General features: G+C 35.3%; 1 protein-coding gene across 1 annotated transcript in view; it reads right to left on the bottom strand.

Annotated features, from left to right (window-relative positions):
* LOC149802926 (uncharacterized) overlaps positions 1-20945 on the bottom strand; it is a 126623-nt gene that overhangs the window by 35728 nt on the left and 69950 nt on the right. Inside the window, exons 3-5 of the mRNA XM_089952416.1 lie at positions 11837-14804; positions 10856-10946; positions 8907-9000 (exon numbers count right to left, since the gene is read on the bottom strand). Coding sequence (XP_089808542.1) covers positions 8907-9000; positions 10856-10946; positions 11837-14804 — 3153 coding nt within the window. The remainder of the gene's footprint in view (positions 1-8906; positions 9001-10855; positions 10947-11836; positions 14805-20945) is intronic.

The following is a 20945-nucleotide window of genomic DNA, read 5'->3' as shown; positions in this document are numbered from 1 at the left end:
TTTTGATCTCTGATTTGTGCACATATTTGTTGTATTGTTACACTCAATTAAAAGCATACCTGCTTTAAATTATCACTTTATTTATGCCTTTTGTATCAAATAATATAAATGGAATGAATTTTTAAGAAGTTAAAAGACATGCAAATCCTACCTGCAAAAGAGATAGTGGATCACAGTCATGTGTCTGGTCAACTCATTTCACCTAACCACTTGAACACTGTTATAAATATTATTGTGCAAGTAACAATTCAACTATCTTAAATTACCCTAGTCATGCAAAATGTGATCAAAAATAGCAAGAAAACCATGCGAATGGAGTACTCAGTGAATTCAAAGCTTTGTTTGATAGAAATAGTTTATTATGGAAAAAAGAGTTCCAAAGTTTGCAGCAATCTTAAAATTCCTGAATCGGCACTTGGAAATTTGCTGAAGGACGAGCAGAAGTTTCGTCATTATTTGCAATGAAATTTTGGCATCAATGTTTCAGTATATAAAAAAAACAATTTAAAATAAAAAAAGATTCAAAGTTGATGGTTTTCTTTATGAACAAATGTCTCTACCTTTTTCAGCAAAAGGAATCCCGTTTGATTGTGCAAAAAAGCAGTGATGTAATACACAATATTCTGCTGGTACACAATGAGGTACACATGTATGTCATGTGTTGAAACGTCTTGGAGTTATGTTTTCCAAATCTGAGAGAGATATGCAATCTTTAAATTTTGTCTCATTTAATCCGAAAAGCGAACAATATCATTCGATCAAGTCGTTTATTGATATTTGTTCCCAACATGATTATTCAGCCATTAAATGATGTAACTACCCATTCCCATGGTTGTCCAGATGGCTAGCTGGGAAGGCTCCGTCTTCTTTATTTTTCAGAGGTTAATTGGTAACTTACGCCCTCTCTTATAGTGTGGTCTAAGTTTTCGACCCCATTGTGCTTGAGTTATTGAGGGAGACATGACAGCAGACTAGTGAACATGTCATAATTTATGGGACAGTGAAACTATCACAATATTTAAGTTAACTACATTTCAAGGTAATGTTTCTTTATTAGTTTCCTATGGTTTACTTTTATGCATTATTTTATGAAAAGTAAATGTATACAATATTCATTTTTCTGTTCACCTTAATTAAAAAATTAAGCAGATTTGTTGGTTGCAAGTACAAATTATCAGTTTAGCTGCTGATTCACCCAAGCAATTAATTATCTCCCCCAGTAGTGACATATAGTCACATAATCTGTGACATTGTGGTAATTGTGTGTGATGTAAATATAGATTAGAAAATCCAAAGGCACAGTTTAACTGAGTTATCAAAATTGTAATAATTTATGCCACAGTTTACAAGTCAGTCTGGTAGTTATTTACAAGTTTTTGATATTCAGTCATGTCCTGAAAATGAATATTACAGCATTCTAACAAATACATTTTTAAAGAAAAAAAATATCTTAGTGTAGGGAAAATATTCAGAAATGGTTCCTCTTCCTTAGATCTTGTGGCACTTGCAGTAATTGTAAACTAAATGTATACATATATTTCTAATTCAAAAGATGCAAGATCAAAAATGACAGATTTATAAAAAATGAAGATTTTGCATTTCATTACTTTAATAGGTTATTCTATAAACTAGGAAACCATATCTGTATAAATTTTAATGGTGAGAACTAATTCCAAATAATGTATCTTACTAAAAATGAGGTATTCATAAATTATATACTATTTTTTTCCTACCGCTAGACATATAGCTATGACAGTACAAAGTGCGATTTGGGGATGACCACATTTTACCAATTTAAGCTTCAAATAATATAGAATAAAAAAGTAGGAGTCAACAGTGGATAGCTTTAAGTCAGTCTTCTAATTTGTAAGCCTAACATTTTGGCAGAAACCACTCTACATAGGTCCTGTACAGTGTTATCATGAATGTCCACAAATGCATTGATACAATACATAAAGCGGCCTATAAGTATTAAACCAACATTTTTTTTTAATCCACGAGGTGAAAATACACTTCTTATTTTAAAAGAAAATACTCTTTAAGTTATGTGCTTTAACTAGAGTTACTACCTGCAGCAGGAATTTTGAGAAAATCATTTTGCCCAAGTATGTAGATATGCATGACAAAACATAACGCTGCTAATGTCCTCACTTTCCATCATCACACTGCCTTATGCAGTCATATCATCCAGCATATTCAACTGGTATTGTGTGTGTGGTCAACTATCAGTTAAAACTTATTGAGATGTGAAATGCATGTGCACACTGCAGGGATTTCACAAATGTTCACAGGATACATCCTGGACATGGAAGAAACAGCCGTCAAAGACCTAAGTCTTTGTGTTAATCTCTGTTAAAATTCTGTAACTTAACTTTTTATTTGCACCATATAGCTAGTATTGTGCTGTCATGCCTATTACAGTATTTTATTTCTAAAAATTATGTAACTAGGCAAATAGTGCTGATTTTAAGGGTGCAAGAACAGTGGTGCTTCAGTGAGAACATTTAAGAACAAGATTATATTAAAGCTCCAAGAAAAAAATATCAATTTCTATCGTTGCTTCATCTTTTCCTTATTTTCATGATTTATTTAAGGATCAAATGTAAAGACTCAAGGAAACTGTACCAGTGTATGTCAAACTTTCATACACACAGAATGACTGACAAATATGGTTAGGGATTTCAGACTTTTTCTAGCTACCAATTCTCTTAAAGTACTCAAAATAAATGAAGCTCAATTACACTTTCATGTTCAGTCTCCTTCCCCTCTCTCTCATGCAATATACAATCATACTGCTTTGAACAACCCCACAGCATATCTCGTGTCTTTTACCTATCTCTCTCGCTCTTGATCAATTTATTTAACTGGCTTATAATTATTCAATGTTCTGCTTTTTTGTAAGGGAATATTACACTGAAACTGCCTCACCCGTCATCTCCCTACATCACCTGTGCGTGTTTTGTCTGCGGTTTGTATTTATTTCATCATAAATACTAATCTCTCATTTAAATGAATAATTCCTCGATTGTAAGCACAAATGAAATCAAACAATTATATCCATCTACTATCTAAATAAATTTTGTATGTGGTTTTAACCTGTCTCATTCAGCATGCTCTCTCTCTCTGATGCATTCGCTTGTGAATATTTACCATATCTGGCAGCCTGTAAGTGGATACAGAGTAAAAGCTTAATTGCTAATTTTGTGCATTTTTCTTCCTCATCTATACATAAGCTAATGCAGACAGATCTGGATCAGTGGAGTATGTTAAGGATAATCAGAATAAGAACAGACCCTGATCTACAATATTCAACACCAGATCAGAGTCTCTACTGTTTGCAGCTGGACCAAACTTAATATGCATATACATGGTATACCTACACCATATATATAGCAATTTCAGTCCATAATGTATGTACATGAATAGCATAATTTTACTCAATGAATTTGCAGGTCACAGTTCAATCTAATCCAAGAGCTCATAAAGAGAAGTGTACAACCCTTAACTAAACAATGTCTACATTTGTTGTATGACATACACTTGATTTCACTCTTTATTACATTCATCTATGCACTAAGAATGCAACCTGAATCTGCATTTCTGTCTTGTTTATTATTACTACATGAAAATGTAATAAAATGTGACAGATCCATTTTAAGGGTTATTACAGCATTTCTTTCTCACCACACTGACGGATTATTAATCCTCCTCAAAACTTAACACAACTTTCTCCAAACACTGTGAACACAGAAACAATGTTTAAATTTGATCCTTTCCTTGTTAGACACAGGGATTATGACTTTAAGCTAAGATTTTCCAAAAGAGATAATCTCTACTGCCAAGAGCATGATACACAGAGAATTGTGTCCTATCACAAACCCATTGTGACCATACTGTGTTTGGATTTTTGTTTTGTACCAAATTAACAGTACATGTTGGGTTGCCATAAATGTTGGGACATTTCAGTTCAATAATTTTTTCCATGACTCAAGTTCTGGGACACTTTATCTATTAATGTTTTTGATGGGCTTAATTTGTTTGCATAACTAGCACAAATAATTCATTTTCTTACATCTGGCTGAATGAGAAATCTGATTAGGCCATAACCAGATTTCCCATTCAGCCAGATGTATATCTGACACATTGATACCTAATCCATAATGAACAGGTGTAACCACACCACTTGAAGCACTATCCAACTGTTTCATTCATATGTGATTGGATTTCATCATGTTTTGAGAAGAGCAATTTAGGAGCATGCATTCCTAAAAGGGACTGATGTTCTACTGGCTGAAATAATTCCCATTATCCAAGATAAGACCATTTCTTGTTTTCAACTGCAGTGTTTAGAAACCATCTGTAATCTTCCTGAGTGATAAGATTTTCAAATTAACCATTGTGGCAGCCATATCAGAAGTAAAATTAGCACCATTTTCATTTAGGAGAAACTAGACACCATGATAGGATTTTTGGTGAAAACTTCATGTTGATATGAACAACTTAGGAGAATTAGTGACAATATTGTTACCATGTTCATATGTGGCAGTCATATTTGTAAAGAAAACTTCACCATCTTCATGCAGGTCCAACTAGATAACATAACTAGTCTTCTGGTGAAAACCCCATCTTGATAACTTTTTATTTTAGAGGAGCAATAAAGAGATGGCTCACACAGTGGCCATACTGGATATCAGACTAATACATCATTATTTTTAAAGATTAAATAGACACCACCATAGTCTTCTGGTGAAAACTCCATGCTATGACTTGCTGCTAAGTGTAGCAATAACATGATTTTCAAGATGGCAGTTATGGTTGCCATGTTGGATGTCAGCTTAGCACCATTTATATTTAGGACCAATGAGACACAATAAAAAGTCTTGGCGAAAACCAGATGTTGACATGACCATCCATTCAAAAAGGAATTGTGATTTTAAAAAATTTAAGGTCACCAATGCAGTGGACATATTGGTTGTCAGAGCATAACCAAATTCATTTAAGACTAATTAGACATGATAAGAATTTTTCTGGTGTTATGACTTTTCCATCATCAGAAGTAGCAATAACAAGATTTTCAAGATGGCTCCTGTGGCAGCCAGATAATGTCTGAGCAGCACCATTTCAATTTAGGAGACCTTGGAATGAGCGTGTGTGTCAAGTTTTGTAGTAGCAGTTGAATTGTTTGGCAAAAGTAGTGTTTGAAAAAGTGTTAATGGATGGAAGGATGTCAGATGACAATTGGTGGACAACAGGCTACCCATACGTTTTGTCTTCTCTAAGACTAGCAAAGCTAATCATTAAAGATATTTATAATAATAATAATAATAATAATAATAATAATAATAATAAAGAGGACTTCGTATAGCGCCTAATCTTTAGAAGCTCTAAGCTCTTTACAACATTAGACAACACCTATAAGATAAAAAACATATAATGATATGATTACAAAAACAAACACCATGAAATTAGAAAACATTAGAAAAAACATGCTCAGAATATTTAAGGTAGGAAACATTATTAGGTCTTTAAGTTTGTTCTTGCTGTCGAAATAAGTGAGTTTTGAGAGCTCTCTTGAATGTGATCACTGTGTCTTTGTGTGTAAGTTCAGTGGGCAATTCATTCCACTTTGCTGGGCCCTGGTATGCAAAAGAACGCTGTCCATATGACTGCTTTCATAGTGGGAATAATGAGTATACGATTGTCAGATGAGTTGCGTTAAGTATCTTGCTGGTGTGTACACATGGGTGAGGTCGGATAGGTATGTTGGACTAGAGTCCGACAGTGAAACGTAGCACAGAGAACAAATTTTGTGTTTGATTCTGGATCGAATGGATAGCCAGTGTCGTGTACAGAACAGCGTGGAGGTGTGCTCTGATCGTGGTACTCTAAGTATGATCCGAGCAGCTGTGTTTTGAACTTTTTGAAGTTTCTGGAGTAGATAGAGATGAACCAGACAGAATTGAGTTACAATAGTCAAGTCTTGAAAGTACTAATGAACACACAAGTGTTTTAATGGCATCAACTGAAAGATATTTGCGAATTGAGCTGATGCGTCGTAGCTCAAGATATGCAGCCTTGCATATGTTAATGACATGTTGGTGCAATGTGAGAGTACAGTCCATAGTAACACCTAGGTTTCGTACTGATTGTGTGAATTTAATGTTGGCGTTGCTGATATTTATTGTTTGAGGTAAAGGATGTGAATGAGAAAGTCTTTGTGTTGTAATCAGAATGGCCTCAGTTTTATCATCATTCATCTGCAGCTTGTTACATGTCATCCATGATTTCACATCCGAAATGCACCTCTCTACACCTTGGATGGTAGCATCAACTTCAGTTGGGTGGCTAGATTTGTATATTTGGGTGTCATCAGCATACAATTGGTGAGACACTGGATGATGATCTATGACACTTGAGAGCGACTGAGTGTACAGAATGAAGACAACAAGTCCAAGAACAGACCCCTGTGGAACACCACAACATAGATACAGTTTGTGTCCTGTTGACCAAGTAGGACTTGAACCACAGTAAGGCTGTATCATGAATGCCAAATACATGCTGGAGACGGTGAAGTAATATATCATGATCTACTGTGTCAAAGGCTGCAGACAAATCAAGGAGGGTGAGGACTGAATCTTTCCGCTATCCAACGCAGAGAGAATGTCATTAACTACTTTTAGAAGAGTAGTTTCAGTACTGTGGCAAGGGCGATATGCAGACTGTACATTGCTATAAAGACTGTTTGAATTTAGATGAGATACATGCTGGGATAGAACTACCTTTATTAAGATTTTTAGAAACTGGGTGGTAGTTCTTTAAATTGTTATGGTCAAGTGTTGGTTTCTTCAGCAGAGGCTTTACAATGGCAGTTTTGAAAAATGATGGGAACTCCCCGAATGATAGAGAGGTATTAATAACATCAGTTAGTGAAAGCAATACTGGATCTAAGCACTCAAGCAGCAGTGATGTTGGAATTGGATCAAGTTCACATGACTTTGGTGCACTCTTCACCATTGTACATACAAAATCCATAGAGACAGGTTCAAATGCTGCTAATGGTTGCCGCTCAAATTCTGTATCCCAACTGTATGGTGACGATGAGTCAATTGAAACTGTGGTGTCAAGCTTATCTCTAATGGTCTGTACTTTGTCACGGAAGAAATTTGCAAACATGTCTGGAAGGTCGACTGGAGAGAAGGTAGTTGGAAGTGGTTTAGATTTGTTCCTTGGCATTAGCTTGTTAGTAATCTCAAAGAGCTCTTTGCAGCTGGAACTTTCCATGATCTTAGTAGTGTAGTGGGCTGATTTCGCTGCATGGACTATATTTATGATATTCTTCTTAGAGGCTTCATAGATTAGCTTATGAATAGTGAGTCTGGTGGAAAGCCAAAGCCTCTCAGCTTTAGGGTGGTCTCTTTTAGCAGCACGAAGCTGGTCCCTAACACTGCTATACCATGGAGAACACTTTTGAATTGATACTCTGCACTTGGTAGCTGGTGCTTGTTTGTCAAGCAATGAACGCATGCAGTTATTGAGTTGTTCTGCGGTAGGAGGTAAGCAAGTTGTTGAGTTAGCTTGGATGTCGTGCAATAGTTTGGTTCTATTTATCATACGGAGGTTTCTCTTAGTAGCAGATAAAGGTGGAGGGTTAGGGACTGATAAGTCAAGATGGCATATAATGCAGAGGTGATCTGATGCAAGGTCATGGGATACCTGGGAGGACCGTAGAATGTTATCATCAGGTCTATGAAGAATCCAGTCTAAAATGTGACCATGTTTATGGGTGGGTTGGTTAACTGACTGTTTCTGGTTGAAAATATTAATGGAATCTATGAGTTTTTATGTATTTGGGTTTCCAGGACAGTCAAAGTGAAAGTTGAAATCTCCAAGAATAACCAGGTTGCCACCTATCGAATTTCCATAGTCCAGGAGATTTGGAAACTGCTCCAAAAAGAGCGAGTCAGCCAGCTTGTTTTTTCTACTAGGAGAAGGGTGGTATAGGCAGAAAAAATGGACTGACACCTTTGCTCCAGTGTGTGTGTGGTTTGGACTAGTTCAAACAATGTGTGGTCAAAATTGAATGTTGTGGTGTGGTTAAGACATTTTATCATGGTGTTCTTTGTGATGACAGCAATTCCACCTCCGCGAGAATTACGGGGGAACAACCTGATGGAGCAACCAGTGGGTGTTAGATCCACACACTTGGGATATTTAATTAATTAAAGACTTAAGAATTATTTCCTAGCTTGAATTATAATGGGGTAAGGGTTTGGTTGGGGAGAAGTTATTTATAATGCTTAAGTATATTGGAGGAAATTTTTCAAGTGAATTATTTATTTTTTTAAACATGCTGGGATGAGGAAACAATTACTTTTTTCTCTTCTCACAATATATAGTAATTAAAGTTTCATTTTTGCCTAAAATAGTGATCAAGAAGTGCTCTAACTTGTCCAGCTTTACATGGATAATGCTCAAGGTGGGATATTGACCAGCAATGGAGAGTCATTCCATAAAATGTCATGTAACCTAAATCAGTGGATTCAAATTGGGCACACTTCGTGATCTACTTGAACAAAGTTAAGGAAGAGCTGTATTCATCCTATATCAGCCTAAACATTAGTCCAATTCCTCCACCTAAGATCAACTTGCAAAAACTACTACCACATTTGCCTGTAAATAAAACAATGCCCCCTCACCTGTGAGCAGGGCAAACAAAGATCTGCTGGTACATTCTGTTGGCAGATCAGGGTCTACACTTTTTTGTTCTATCAAACATTTTCAGTGAGACCCTTATCTGCCATCACATACCATGATGGTAGATTAGGGTGTGTGTTGATTAACTTTATACGCTATACACAAATATATACAATATATTTTACTGACAGAATTTCTTCATATCGCCTTACCCATTTAGCGATGGGACATCCCCGTGAACTCTTTCCCTCTTTTCCTGTATATCGGATCTTTTCTATTCTAATGGCCTTACCAACCAAACCAGTTCTGTAAGTAAAAGATGGAAATCTGGCTTCATACAGCCACGCTACATTTTCATATTTATCAGTGACACTTAACCAGAATGCATTGCAATAACAAGACAGTTGTAAAAACAAAAACAAAAAAAAAAGAAAGTCAGCCAAAGAAATCAAGCTTAGTTGATGTTTTCTAATATGTAATAATTTTTATATTTTTTTAGCAATGGCAGCAATATATGATGTCAAATCAGCATCATTTGAAAGGTCTATTAATGGGATATGTTTTCTGCGAATTTAGGCCCACTTCTGTTTAATAGTTTTTTGGGAAGATGCTTTCTGTTCATGCTGGGCTCAAAATTATTGGCAAATTGACTTCTTGATATCATCAATGTGGGAAACAAGTTTGAGGTCAAATATTAATATGTCACAGCAAGTTCAACAACTGGTGTTTTGCTGTCTATGCAAGTTAAATAAAGGGTAAAATTAAAATATACAAAAAATACTCATACTTTATGAAAATATTAAAAAATTCTTATTTGGAATTATAAAAGTGCTGCATAACTTCTTTAACCCCGAAAACAGGTAACCATTCCTAAAAGATGTTATTAAAACTCCTCAAAAGTAAGAAAAACTCGCCAAAACATATTTTCTGATGAAATACTGGATGAAATCGTTAGTATCTTCCAAGCTTTTAGTTACAAAACTTTCTTAATAATGATATAGTATTTGGTTTTGGGATAAAAAAACCATGGAATTTCACACTTCTTAAAAGTTTCATATTTGCATTATTGGCAGTAAAATTTTAACTCTGTACACATTTACATAAAGGCACAAGAAGCCACAAAATTAGCATAAAAGTTAATTTTAACGTATTTTTCTACTGGTTTAAACCTATCAAAAAAAAGTATCTATGAATGTGTATATTTAGGTTGATGGCTCTTCAGTACAACACTGGTGCAATGATGTCAATGAATGTGTATATTTAGGTTGATGGCTCTTCAGTACAACACTGGTGCAATGATGTCAATGAATGTGTATATTTAGGTTCATGGCTCTTCAGTACAACACTGGTGCCAACTGAAGTTAAATTATAAAGATCTGCTGATGGAACTATTGGAATGCAAACACTTCCAAATAACCAAAATGACAAAGGAAATAGTAGAGATTTTACAATTCTGCATATATTTGGTATATAAAGTAGAGATTTTACAATTCTGCATATATTTGGTATATAAACTAAAGAGTAACAGTACAAAACATAAAATCCTTAATACGCTAGGTCAAAAACTGTTACACAAATTGTATTCCCTCAAAAAGTTTCAATATCTTTTCTGGTAGTACATCATTATCACATTTCTTGTTCAATTCACATCAAAAAAATTCTGGAAGAATGGAAGGGTATGTGCATTCACCATTCTGGACTTAAGCATAAATCAAATCACTTGCGATGAGGCAATATTTTGCTGACAGTGTTTAAGACACAAGCACATATCTATAATCCCAAAATCTCAGACAAATCACCATTTTCAGCAGAATATAAATTTGTTTAATTGTGGACATTGGAAAAAGGAAGGTAAAGTGCCAGCTCAGGATAAGGTGAAGTAAACTTTGCTTTTCTGGCAGGGTAAAACTAAATTTAAGACAAATTCAACTACTGAATTATCCCTCACATGATCCCCTTATACATCATCCATACAAACAAGTGTTTTCTGTCCTTTTTTATTATTAGAGAGACTATGTATTCTTAAAATATTGTGGTGAATATCTTTATTTGAGAAAAAAAAAAGCTTTATCTGAAAATTATTATTTTATCTTTTATTATTAGTAAAACTAAAGCAATAATAAAATGGGTTAAAAAGAATTACAGATAAAATGTAGCTCACCTCATCTCCATTAATTCCCGCAATGCCTTTACGCTCCTTGCTGTTCCAAGATGCGTGTAATATGGACCTTCAACGTCTTCACTTGGCATGGCTGCCAATGAACAAGTGAGAAAGTAATTAAACAAGTTTACAATAAAATTTTGAAAAACAGGAATCAACCACACATTCAAACAAAAAAAATTCAGGCTGCTTTGAATTTGGTTGATTTAGATTGTTTTAAAGCCACTTTGCAAAACAAATATTAAAGCTTGGAAAATGAGACAAACATACAAGTTAATACTGCGCCAACCATTGTTTCTCTCCCCCCTGCCACATTTTTGGGGGAAGGATAAAGGCTTATAATTTAACTTCCCTACTAGTTTGTTACCTGTCCAAAGAATAGTCATCCATGAGATTTTGATGAAGTTAGGGATCTTTAACATGCACAGCTTGTAATAATTTACCTACGAACAATGTACATGAATTGAGAAAAAAGTAGATTTGGTAATGATTCTGTGAAAAATCTTGTTTACATTTAAATATTTATTATTTGTACTAATGTTCAAAGGATAATGATATAAAGACAAATGAAAAGAACAATTCCCAAAATATGGTTGGTGTGTGACATTAATTGTGCCCGGACCTTATACTGATTATGCACATGTATAACCTAATATTGGTAATCAAATGAAAAGGTTGCCATTATGGAAGGAAGATAAATCCAATAAATGAAGACATTTATCTGACGGTAAGCCAATGTGGCTCTCTTTGTACAACTTATGAAATGGGGGTGGGCAGGTAATATAACTTTCAACAATAAAAATGTCCCAAAATCATGGAAAAATCAGAATAGATGGATTTTATTTTGAATAATTATCATTAATTCTTACTCCTAACACTATATGAAACCATGGCAGAGATATATGAAAAAAATAATAAGAAAAGACGGTACAATATGTGCATTTGGTGAATGACCTGGATTTTATCCGTCATCAAACTTACCATCAGGGCCCAAACAACCACATTTTGGGATTTCCACTACTCTGTTGTTTTTAAGTCTATCAAGAAGCTCATCTTCTCCAGTAATCATCTCCTTCAGCTGACTTATTTGACTGGCTACTGTGTCGACATATTTCTGTACAGTGTCAGTACTTGTGAAACTATTAACATCACTCCTAACAGTGTCATTTATCATTTGGTCTTTTGTTTGTTGCGGTAAGGAACAAAACTTGTCTCCTCTATCACTCGCATGAATACCCTTGTTCTCATCCTTAATCTTCCAAGGTGGCTGATGTGAAACACTTGCAGGAACACCTGAAGTCATACTATGGGTCTTGTCTGGTAATTCACTTGGTACATTCCTATAGTCAGTGTTTTTGTCTAGCAGTTCATGTGCAAATATGGCATTGTTGGTTAAGTTTACATCTTTGTTCCTCTCTTTAATTTCATATGAAGCACTTCTTTCAGAGCACATAGTAACATGTTTGCTCACATCTGGAAGCTCAAGAAAAGCACTGGCATCTTTACTGTTAACATCACTATTGCTGTCTGGGAGATCTGATGAAAAACTGGAAACAGTGTTCAAGTCCACATGCTTGTTTTCAACCAGAACTTCAAATGATGGTTTTACATCTGTAGACAAAGTATCAGCACTGTTCCTGGATGCAACTTGAAAGTTTTCATCTGAGACAAAAGGGAATGAAGATTTCAAGATCTGATCCTTCTCTTTCACATCTAGTGTATGGCTGTGGCTTTCTTGACCTTTTACATTGTTACTGATCATTGCTGCAGAGGTTCCTACTGAAAACTCAGACTTGGGACTATTTATGTACGGTGAAACTGCTCTATCCTTTAATGTTCGATTATCCATTGTGGACAATCCTCTGAGATCATTGTTGAATATGAATGATGGTGCATCTCTAATGTCAAGAAATTTTGGATACATGGGCAATGGCTTTGATATTCCTGATGGAGAAGAAAAGCCTTGTGGATGAGAGAATTTCCAGTGCCATTCACTAATACTTGGAAGTTTTTGCACCTGACCAACAGTATCAGTTTTGGGTTCAAACTGAGAGTGAAAACCATCCATTTTGGATCTCACTGCAGATGGAATCAAGGAAGATTTTTTATCAATACTGTCAACATTCTCAACAAAGGATTTTGGAAAGCTATTGCTGATGAATTCTTTATTAACTTCTGCTAAAGTTTTGCTCATGGATAAATTGGGCTTTTGAGACAGAGTGTCAGGAGGTATTCTAAATGATGAATCTTGCTTTTGAGACATGATGAATGGAGGAATTCCAAATGACTGTTGTTGTGTGGGAAAGAAACTAACAAAAGAATTATTTTTTTGATGTTGTAACATTGCCTCATCTTCTTCCACTAAAGCCATAGCTCTGGCAATGACAAATTTTATGGTCTCTGAGACTGTATCGATCTTTCTGCGACTACTACAGTTTGGCGAATTTTCAATACCAAGTTTTTCACAATCACTACAGCACATAACTTTATCCTTGATCACAGAAGTTAAACAGTCTTGCTGTTTCTCTGAAAGATCTGAAAAGTCAGAACCTGAGACTGACTTTGCTAACTTTGTATCTGGTTTTCTTTGATAGTCTGGCAAAGAATTCTCAGATTCACCCATTTTTTTGGAGACCTCCTTCTCTAATTCCTTCTCCCTGCACGCTGCCAAAATTTGCTGGACCTTTGCTTGAACAATCTCCATAATGTCTGGGTCATCACTCTCATCTTTTTTTCTTCTACTCCCTTTTGCGTGAACTTTGTCTTTATTCTTTCCTTCAACTGGTTGTCCATCCTTCTCTTCATTGATAACACCAGACTCCAAAGCTTTATTTTTCTTAAACATCTTTTTTGTTTGCTTTTCTAACCCTTTGTCAGATCCAAACTTGGGTCTCTTTTTGCTAGAGTTCTCATTGTGTGTATCTCTAGTTTGAATTACTTCAGGCATAGTTTGGTCTGTGTTAGGGATGCTCCAAAAGTTTTGGTACATAGGATGTCTCATACTGATAGAAGTTCCCATGTGAGGAAGTTCACTGACTCCTTGTATGGATGAACTTTGTGTTGTCAATGCCAAATTTTCTGATTTCTTCTTTGGAATTTCAGGTTGTTTTGCAACTGGCTGAGTACATCTGTCCATAAATGGATATACATTAGGTGATATTGAGCTTTGAAAAGGAGAATGGACATGATTTCTTATGGTTTCAGGCTCTTTTGGGGGCCAACTGGAAATGTCCGAGAATTGTTTATACTGGCTGTGAAAAGTAGATTGTGTTTCATTCTCACTTTTACCTGATGCTTTTGCATTTTTATTGTAGGTGTAACCATTCAAAGCATGAGGTTCTTTGAACTCCAGTGATTTAGTTAAATTGGATGTAGCACCATTATGAGTAGGATGATCATCTTTCTCAAATCCAGAGAAACCCATTCTATGTGAAAAATCAATGGGTGAAACCTGAGGTTTTTCCGAATCATTTGGAACTTTGGGCCTTATGAGCATGTCAATATCAAAGGGACTTAAACCTCGCTGAGGTATAGCTTTCAGTTTCTCATGTTCTCCCTGAGTTGAAGGTTTCCTATCAGGATTGGCTGAGATCTCCTTTCTATCACAAGAAAAAACATCTTTTTTTGCTATATCAGCAGGATGCTGAAAGCCTGACATAGCTGGAGAAATGGGTTTTGGAATTATACCATCTCCAGACTCCAGGCATTTCGGATCCCTACTGGATACTGGCCCCAAAGAATGCCCATAAAGCTGAGCAAGGTGATATGTGTCCACTAAAGCTCCCTGAGATGCTATTGTAGATGGAAAGACAGTGGGGTGATGGATAGATGAAGGTGGTGGGAAAGTTTGATGGCCAATTCTAAATGCTGCCCTCTGTTGCAGAATGGCTTCATTCATGAGCCATGGCAGTGAAAATTGTGATGCTGCCCCAGACATGAACCTGTACCTCTGAAAACAAGAGAAAGAGACACTTATTGTAAGATGAATATTTTGGATGATCATAAATAAATGTTATATCCATTCTTCATAGGATAACCCTTGACTATAAACTGTCAAACCATAAAAAAGACATCAATATGATCCTGATAGTTTTCTATCCAAAATATTGAAAGGCAATTCAACAGCACGCTTTAGATGAAGTGGAACACTAACCAATAAACAGGTGTGAGCAAGATAACCAATGGAACACTTCAAATGAAAGCCTCCAAGTAAACAAGCCTCCATGTAAACAATCTGTATACAAACTTAGGGCAATACAAAAAACAAGAGACCCATGTTGCAGGATATCACTTACCTGACAGTATAAATGTCCGCATGTGAATGTTGATTCAACTCTTATTGAAAGTAGTGGGGAAAGAAAAGCTTTGAACAATATATATATATATATATATATATATATATATATATATATATATATATATATATATATATATATATATATATATATATATATATATAAGAGAGATAGGAGATAGAGAGAGAGAGAGAGAGAGTGAGAGTTCACTTCCCACATAAAAAGAACAAGTCATTTATACAACCAGCTATGCCAGATGGATCTCTCCCAGCCCCTGGAGACTTGGCACCGATTCATAACTTTGAAACTGTTCATAGCCCCACCGTAAAGTATACACACTCACTCGGCAATACAAGAGGGATTGGCATATGTAGTCGGTATGGTTTCCTACATCTTCGCTAGCCAAGGTTTTGATATAATAACCCTATCTACACCTTGGCAGATTGAAGAGATATATTGGTGTTTTGTCCTAGCAACATCAGTTTGAATTCACAAGTTGCTTCCCTTAGTATGTAATGCCAACCATCCAAGAGAGTGGTGCATTGTACATCAGCCCAAAATGATAGGGGCAATGGACCTAAAAAGGAAGTTTAACATCAAAAATATGACTGTACCTGAGGGAAGCCATTACAGGTCTATTTGAGTGAAAGGTATTTGTGCAAACACGAACCAGCACTGGAAAATTGCTTATTTATCAGTCCATTCAAGTTGTGTGCTCCCCTAGTCTTGATCATGTAGGAACAGTGTTCTAATTTGAACAACTTAATTTTGATTGGATGAGATGGCTCGCTGCTGCATTCAGTGGATTCACAGACCTGAAGTACTGAAATATCTGCTTCATATGCCAAAGTGTAGATAGGATTATCACATCAGAAACTTGGCTAGCGAAGATGAGATTCCTAACCTTGTTCTTAACCCCCCTGCCCCTGGAGTAATAACCTGGACACCATTGAGATCAGTACCAAAGTGAGCTGTGGAATTTGATGCTTGATGTGTTGGATACATGACCCAAAAGTTGCAGGTTTGAGTCCCACCAATGACAACTTTTCTATTAGCAATTAAATCTGGAAGCATTTCTGGAAGAAAGCATGCAGAGTTCTTGTGTATTTTTTAAAATTTATACAAAGTAAAAATACAAAATATGTACTGAAAATAATTGGACTAACAACACTGAATATATGAAATGCCTTAAAATAATGCACAATAAATATTATAACACACAAACAACAACTGTTTTAGACACTTACATATGGCAATATGAGGAACTGTTAAACTCCATTTAACCAAACATAACTTGCTTCAAAATATTATTACTGAATTAAAACTTTGCTCAAATTCTCAGCAACAATTCAGTGCAAATAAATGTATAAACCTGATCATGTTTTCACATGTTATTCTTAAGCAAAATCTTTTCTCTTGCACATAATTAAATCTGTAAAGAAATTCTCATCCTATTAGTGATCCTGATAGAAATGGAGCATTTTACCCCGCTATGCTTTTGGTGCTCTCTAATCTGTCTTAAAAATCTTCTAGTCACCCCAACTCTCCAAGAACCCTCTCCTCTGCCTCACCAGATCACTAAAACATCTTAAATCTGTCTTGTTTTCTATTTATTCCAATATGATTTTGTTTATTCAATGTAGGATTAACTTTAAAATGTGGTTTTCTATTTTAACTTGCAAACATTAGCACCTAAAGTTCATTATTGACATCAAGCATTTATTATGGCAAAATAAATTCCCTTTGTTAAAAAGTGTCCCTTCCTTAAACAAAAGTACTCCACTTCACATCTCCTGTGTAAGACAGTCATAGCTGGAACACAGTCTATTGGTGTGGATAAGAGATGCCTTTCAGTAATTTACCCAAAAGAATACACTACACTATTAGATATTTCCCAAAATGACCCCCCCCCACCCACCCCGAGTAAACACCTTTCAGTATAATACTTAATTGGCATTTTACAAACTAGTCTTGTCAACAAATTGTATTATTAAATTATTATCAAGGCACAATTGTTACTTTATATTTTTTTATTTTTTCTTCAGTTTAAAATAAAAACACTAATACATATTACTTTGCTGATTATTTATAACTTGTTCAATGAAATTTATGCAATCCCTCCATGTTCCAAAATCCATTTAATCATCAGTTTGAATTTTTTTCTGCAAGGGGAAGAACTCTGCATAACCCCAAACCTAATTCTAAATAGATATACAAGTTATTTTCCTTACTTTCCTATCCAAAGTCTCAGATCAGTAGACTACTTTCTGTTGAAATTTCACTCAGTGCTGTTGATAACAAAAACAAATGTTTCCAGACATCTGTAACACAAATGTTTTATCTTCATCCCTATCTGATGGCACATCAACAATATTTGTCCAATGTTGAAAGGCTACCAAGTCAGATGCTTGATGTCAAAAGTTTAACAAATTGTGTTCAGCAAGTTTTTGAGATGAAGTTTTGTTGTTTCTCAACTTCTACCAGTGGCATCAATACCTGATGGTGGAGCAGCATCCATGGTTCATGCAGACCTGGAGATGGTTTATTAGTTTCAATGGCATTTCAAGGATTTCTAAGAGTGTTCAATTACTCTTTTCTTCCAAATATTGCTTACTACTCCAAAAACTGATACAAAAGTAAAAATGCTGTAGAATTCGTACTGCACATAACTGCAAATAGGCATGACTAGATATAATAACTACCAGGACTCCTTTTTGTAATTTGATCCAGTTGATTTTATCTGAAAAAATTTATTTATTAGTTTTAGAAACTAGATCAATAACAAAAAATTACAAATTTAGAAGATAGAATTTATTCACTTTTTGTATTCCATCTGACAAATTCATGCTTTGAGTAAAAATCAAGGATTTATCTAGGCAACACCATAAATTCAAGGACATTTCAAGGTTGCATGAACCATTCTTCTTTTGTAGTAATCTAAATGGCATTCAACCAAGGGCACTTCCTGTCAAATGGTAAAATTATGTTGTGTTGTTTTAGAAGTTTTTCAACTTGTTTATTTTTAGAAACAGCAGTCAAGTTTGAAGGATGATTGAAATCATTTTGCCTCAGTTTAAAATTCCTTCATGTTAGAATGATTTCTGTAAAATCTAGCCAAATTCTGAGACTAGTATATGGAAAGAAGTCCTTTAAAGGATTGTACATTATCTCAGAGCTTCTGTATACCAAAATGCTTTTCGCAAAATTGGGTAAATTAATGTTCTATCTAGTAGTTTTCTGAGAAGTTGCTCAAACTGTGACTATTTTTTGTGATGGCAGCCATATGTGGTGGTGGAGTGACATCAATCTCTATACATTTGACAGCCCTTTGTGCCGGGATGATTGGTAAAAACTGGCCAAAGTCTGATTAACAACTTTTAAGAAAGCTGTTGAAACAACTTATATTTTCTGTAATGATGGCCAAAAGCAGACTGGCATCCTATGAGTAAATTTGAAAGACCTTCATGCAGTGATGCTTTCAATCAAATTTTGGTTAATTTTAATTGACTGGCTTTTGAGAAATTGTGAACAGCATCCAGTGAGGAAATCAGGACAAGAGACAAAATACCACGCCACAAGCACACTTCGTCTTTGGGGCCATCCATTTAGTATGTAAACAAAAATCTGGCAAAGCTTAACCCCTCCCTCCCATACACATGCATAGTACGCTTAATGCCCCCCCCCCATTCTACAGAATGTCCTATATTTAACCCACGCAGAAATGATCAAGGATTAAAAATATTAATGTGTTTAATAAAACAGTCCACTGATGTTGAATGCCTGGCTGCATCAAGGAAATAAGCTGCATAACTTTAAAAAGTTTGTGTAGTGACTGCTAAATTTCACACACCGACTGAACCCAGTTTAACAGGTTATGTATTAGACAAATAATTATTGAGGTTTCACCCTCCCCATTTCCTATGCGTATGTACATTATCAGTAGACCTCCCACATGCAAGAGTATGCATTTGCGTTAACCCCCCTCCCCCTCCATGTATACGTACTAAATGGACAACCCTTTGTGGATTTTTGTTTTTTAGTCGTGTGAGCTACAAATTTAAAATAAGTCTTTAGTCAATGATTATATGGATGATGCTACTGCAGCTTTTGAAATGAGTGACCTTTACATCTTACAGAATTCAAAACAGGTGAGACAACTTGAACAAAGCTATGTTAGAGTAGTAAACTTTGTTATCACTGAAGTACATCATACCATGCTTTTTGGTAACACCTGAAAGAATCTGTTCACCTTGATTAATACCATACTTGGGTCTTACAGATAAATACTGCAAATAATAAAATATATTACAGTAGAACCCTTTTTGAAAGACCACCCCTTCTGTCAAAAATTATGGTGTCTCAAGACAGGTGGTCTCTCAAGACAGGTGGTCTTTCATAGCAGTGGTCTCACAAGACAGGTTTTAATGTATATGTAATTCTGCAACCTTTGAAGTGAATATGACTAAAATCCCTCTCATGGTCCTTGTATAACTATATGTATTACGCGATTTCATATGTAAAGCTTTGAAGTCACAAAGATGCATTTTTAACTATTTTACTTAACTCTAAGTTAACTTAAAATTGTAATTTTCTAATATCTCCAAAAACATTCATCACCTTCTGTTAAAAAAAAGCAGCAAGATGATAGAAAATACCCAACAACTTTTCCAATTTTCTTAAGCTCGATTTGAAAACTTTTAGAAGATTAAAAGCCAAAAATGGAAAATCTTTCAATCTGACCTCTCGCAAATCCAAGATGAAATACAAGGCCCTCAAGGGACTGATGCTCCACTGGCTACAAAGAATTTCCACAACATTTCTTCCTTTCAATTGTATAGTGCTTAAACCATCTTTGATATTCTTCACCAATAGCAAGATTTTCAAATTAGCTGCTGTGGTGGACATAACTGGATACATAGTTGGCACCATTTTTATTTAGGACAAAGAAGGCATCATACCTAATAAGTCTTCTGGTGGAAACACCAAGGTAACATGACTTCCTGTTGTGAAGCAGCAAAATAACCAATTTTCGAGATGGATGCCATGGTGGCCATATTTGGTATCAGACTGGCACCATTTTCATTTAGAACCAACTAGATACCATGATAAGTCCTTTAAAATAGCAGAATATTGATAACATCAGCTATCTTGCAGTAGTAGTTATAACAAGATTTTCAAGAGGGCCATTGTGGCAGTCATGGTAGAAGTCGGATCGGTAGCGTTTTCGTCTATGACCAACTAGACATCATAAGAAGTCTTTCTGTGAAAAGTCCATGTTGATATGGCCATTTATTCAGGAGAAATAGTACTAAAAAGTTGTTCAAGATCACTGTGGTAGCTATTTTGAATGTCTGAATGGCATCAAAACAGACAAAGTAAACATCATAAAAAGTTGATTCGTAAAAAAATACATGTTTTCAATATGGCAACTATAGTGGCCATACTGGAAATCAGATCAGCACCATTTTCATGCAAAACCAACAAAATATCATGAGGTTTTCTGGTGAAAACCTGTTGGAAATTTTACTTTCCATTCAGAACAAGTAGTAATAACATTATTTTCAAGATGGCCACTGTGGTGGCCATAATGGACATCAAATGGGTATCATCTTCATTATAACAAAAACTAAACATCACAAGAAGTCTTCTGGTGAAAACCTCATGACTTTTCATTTGTGAGAGAAGTGATATCAAGATTTTCAGATTAGCTCAAATTTAATTCATAAGGAGTCTTCTCATTAAAACCCCATGTTGAGATGACTGTTCATTTAGGAATATAGTGATTTTCAAGATTG

This window comes from Sinohyriopsis cumingii, chromosome 3 (genome assembly GCF_028554795.1).
Source record: "Sinohyriopsis cumingii isolate HCF-2022 chromosome 3, ASM2855479v2, whole genome shotgun sequence".
NCBI classification, from domain to species: domain Eukaryota; kingdom Metazoa; phylum Mollusca; class Bivalvia; order Unionida; family Unionidae; genus Sinohyriopsis; species Sinohyriopsis cumingii.
This window is presented reverse-complemented; position numbering and strand designations above follow the sequence as displayed.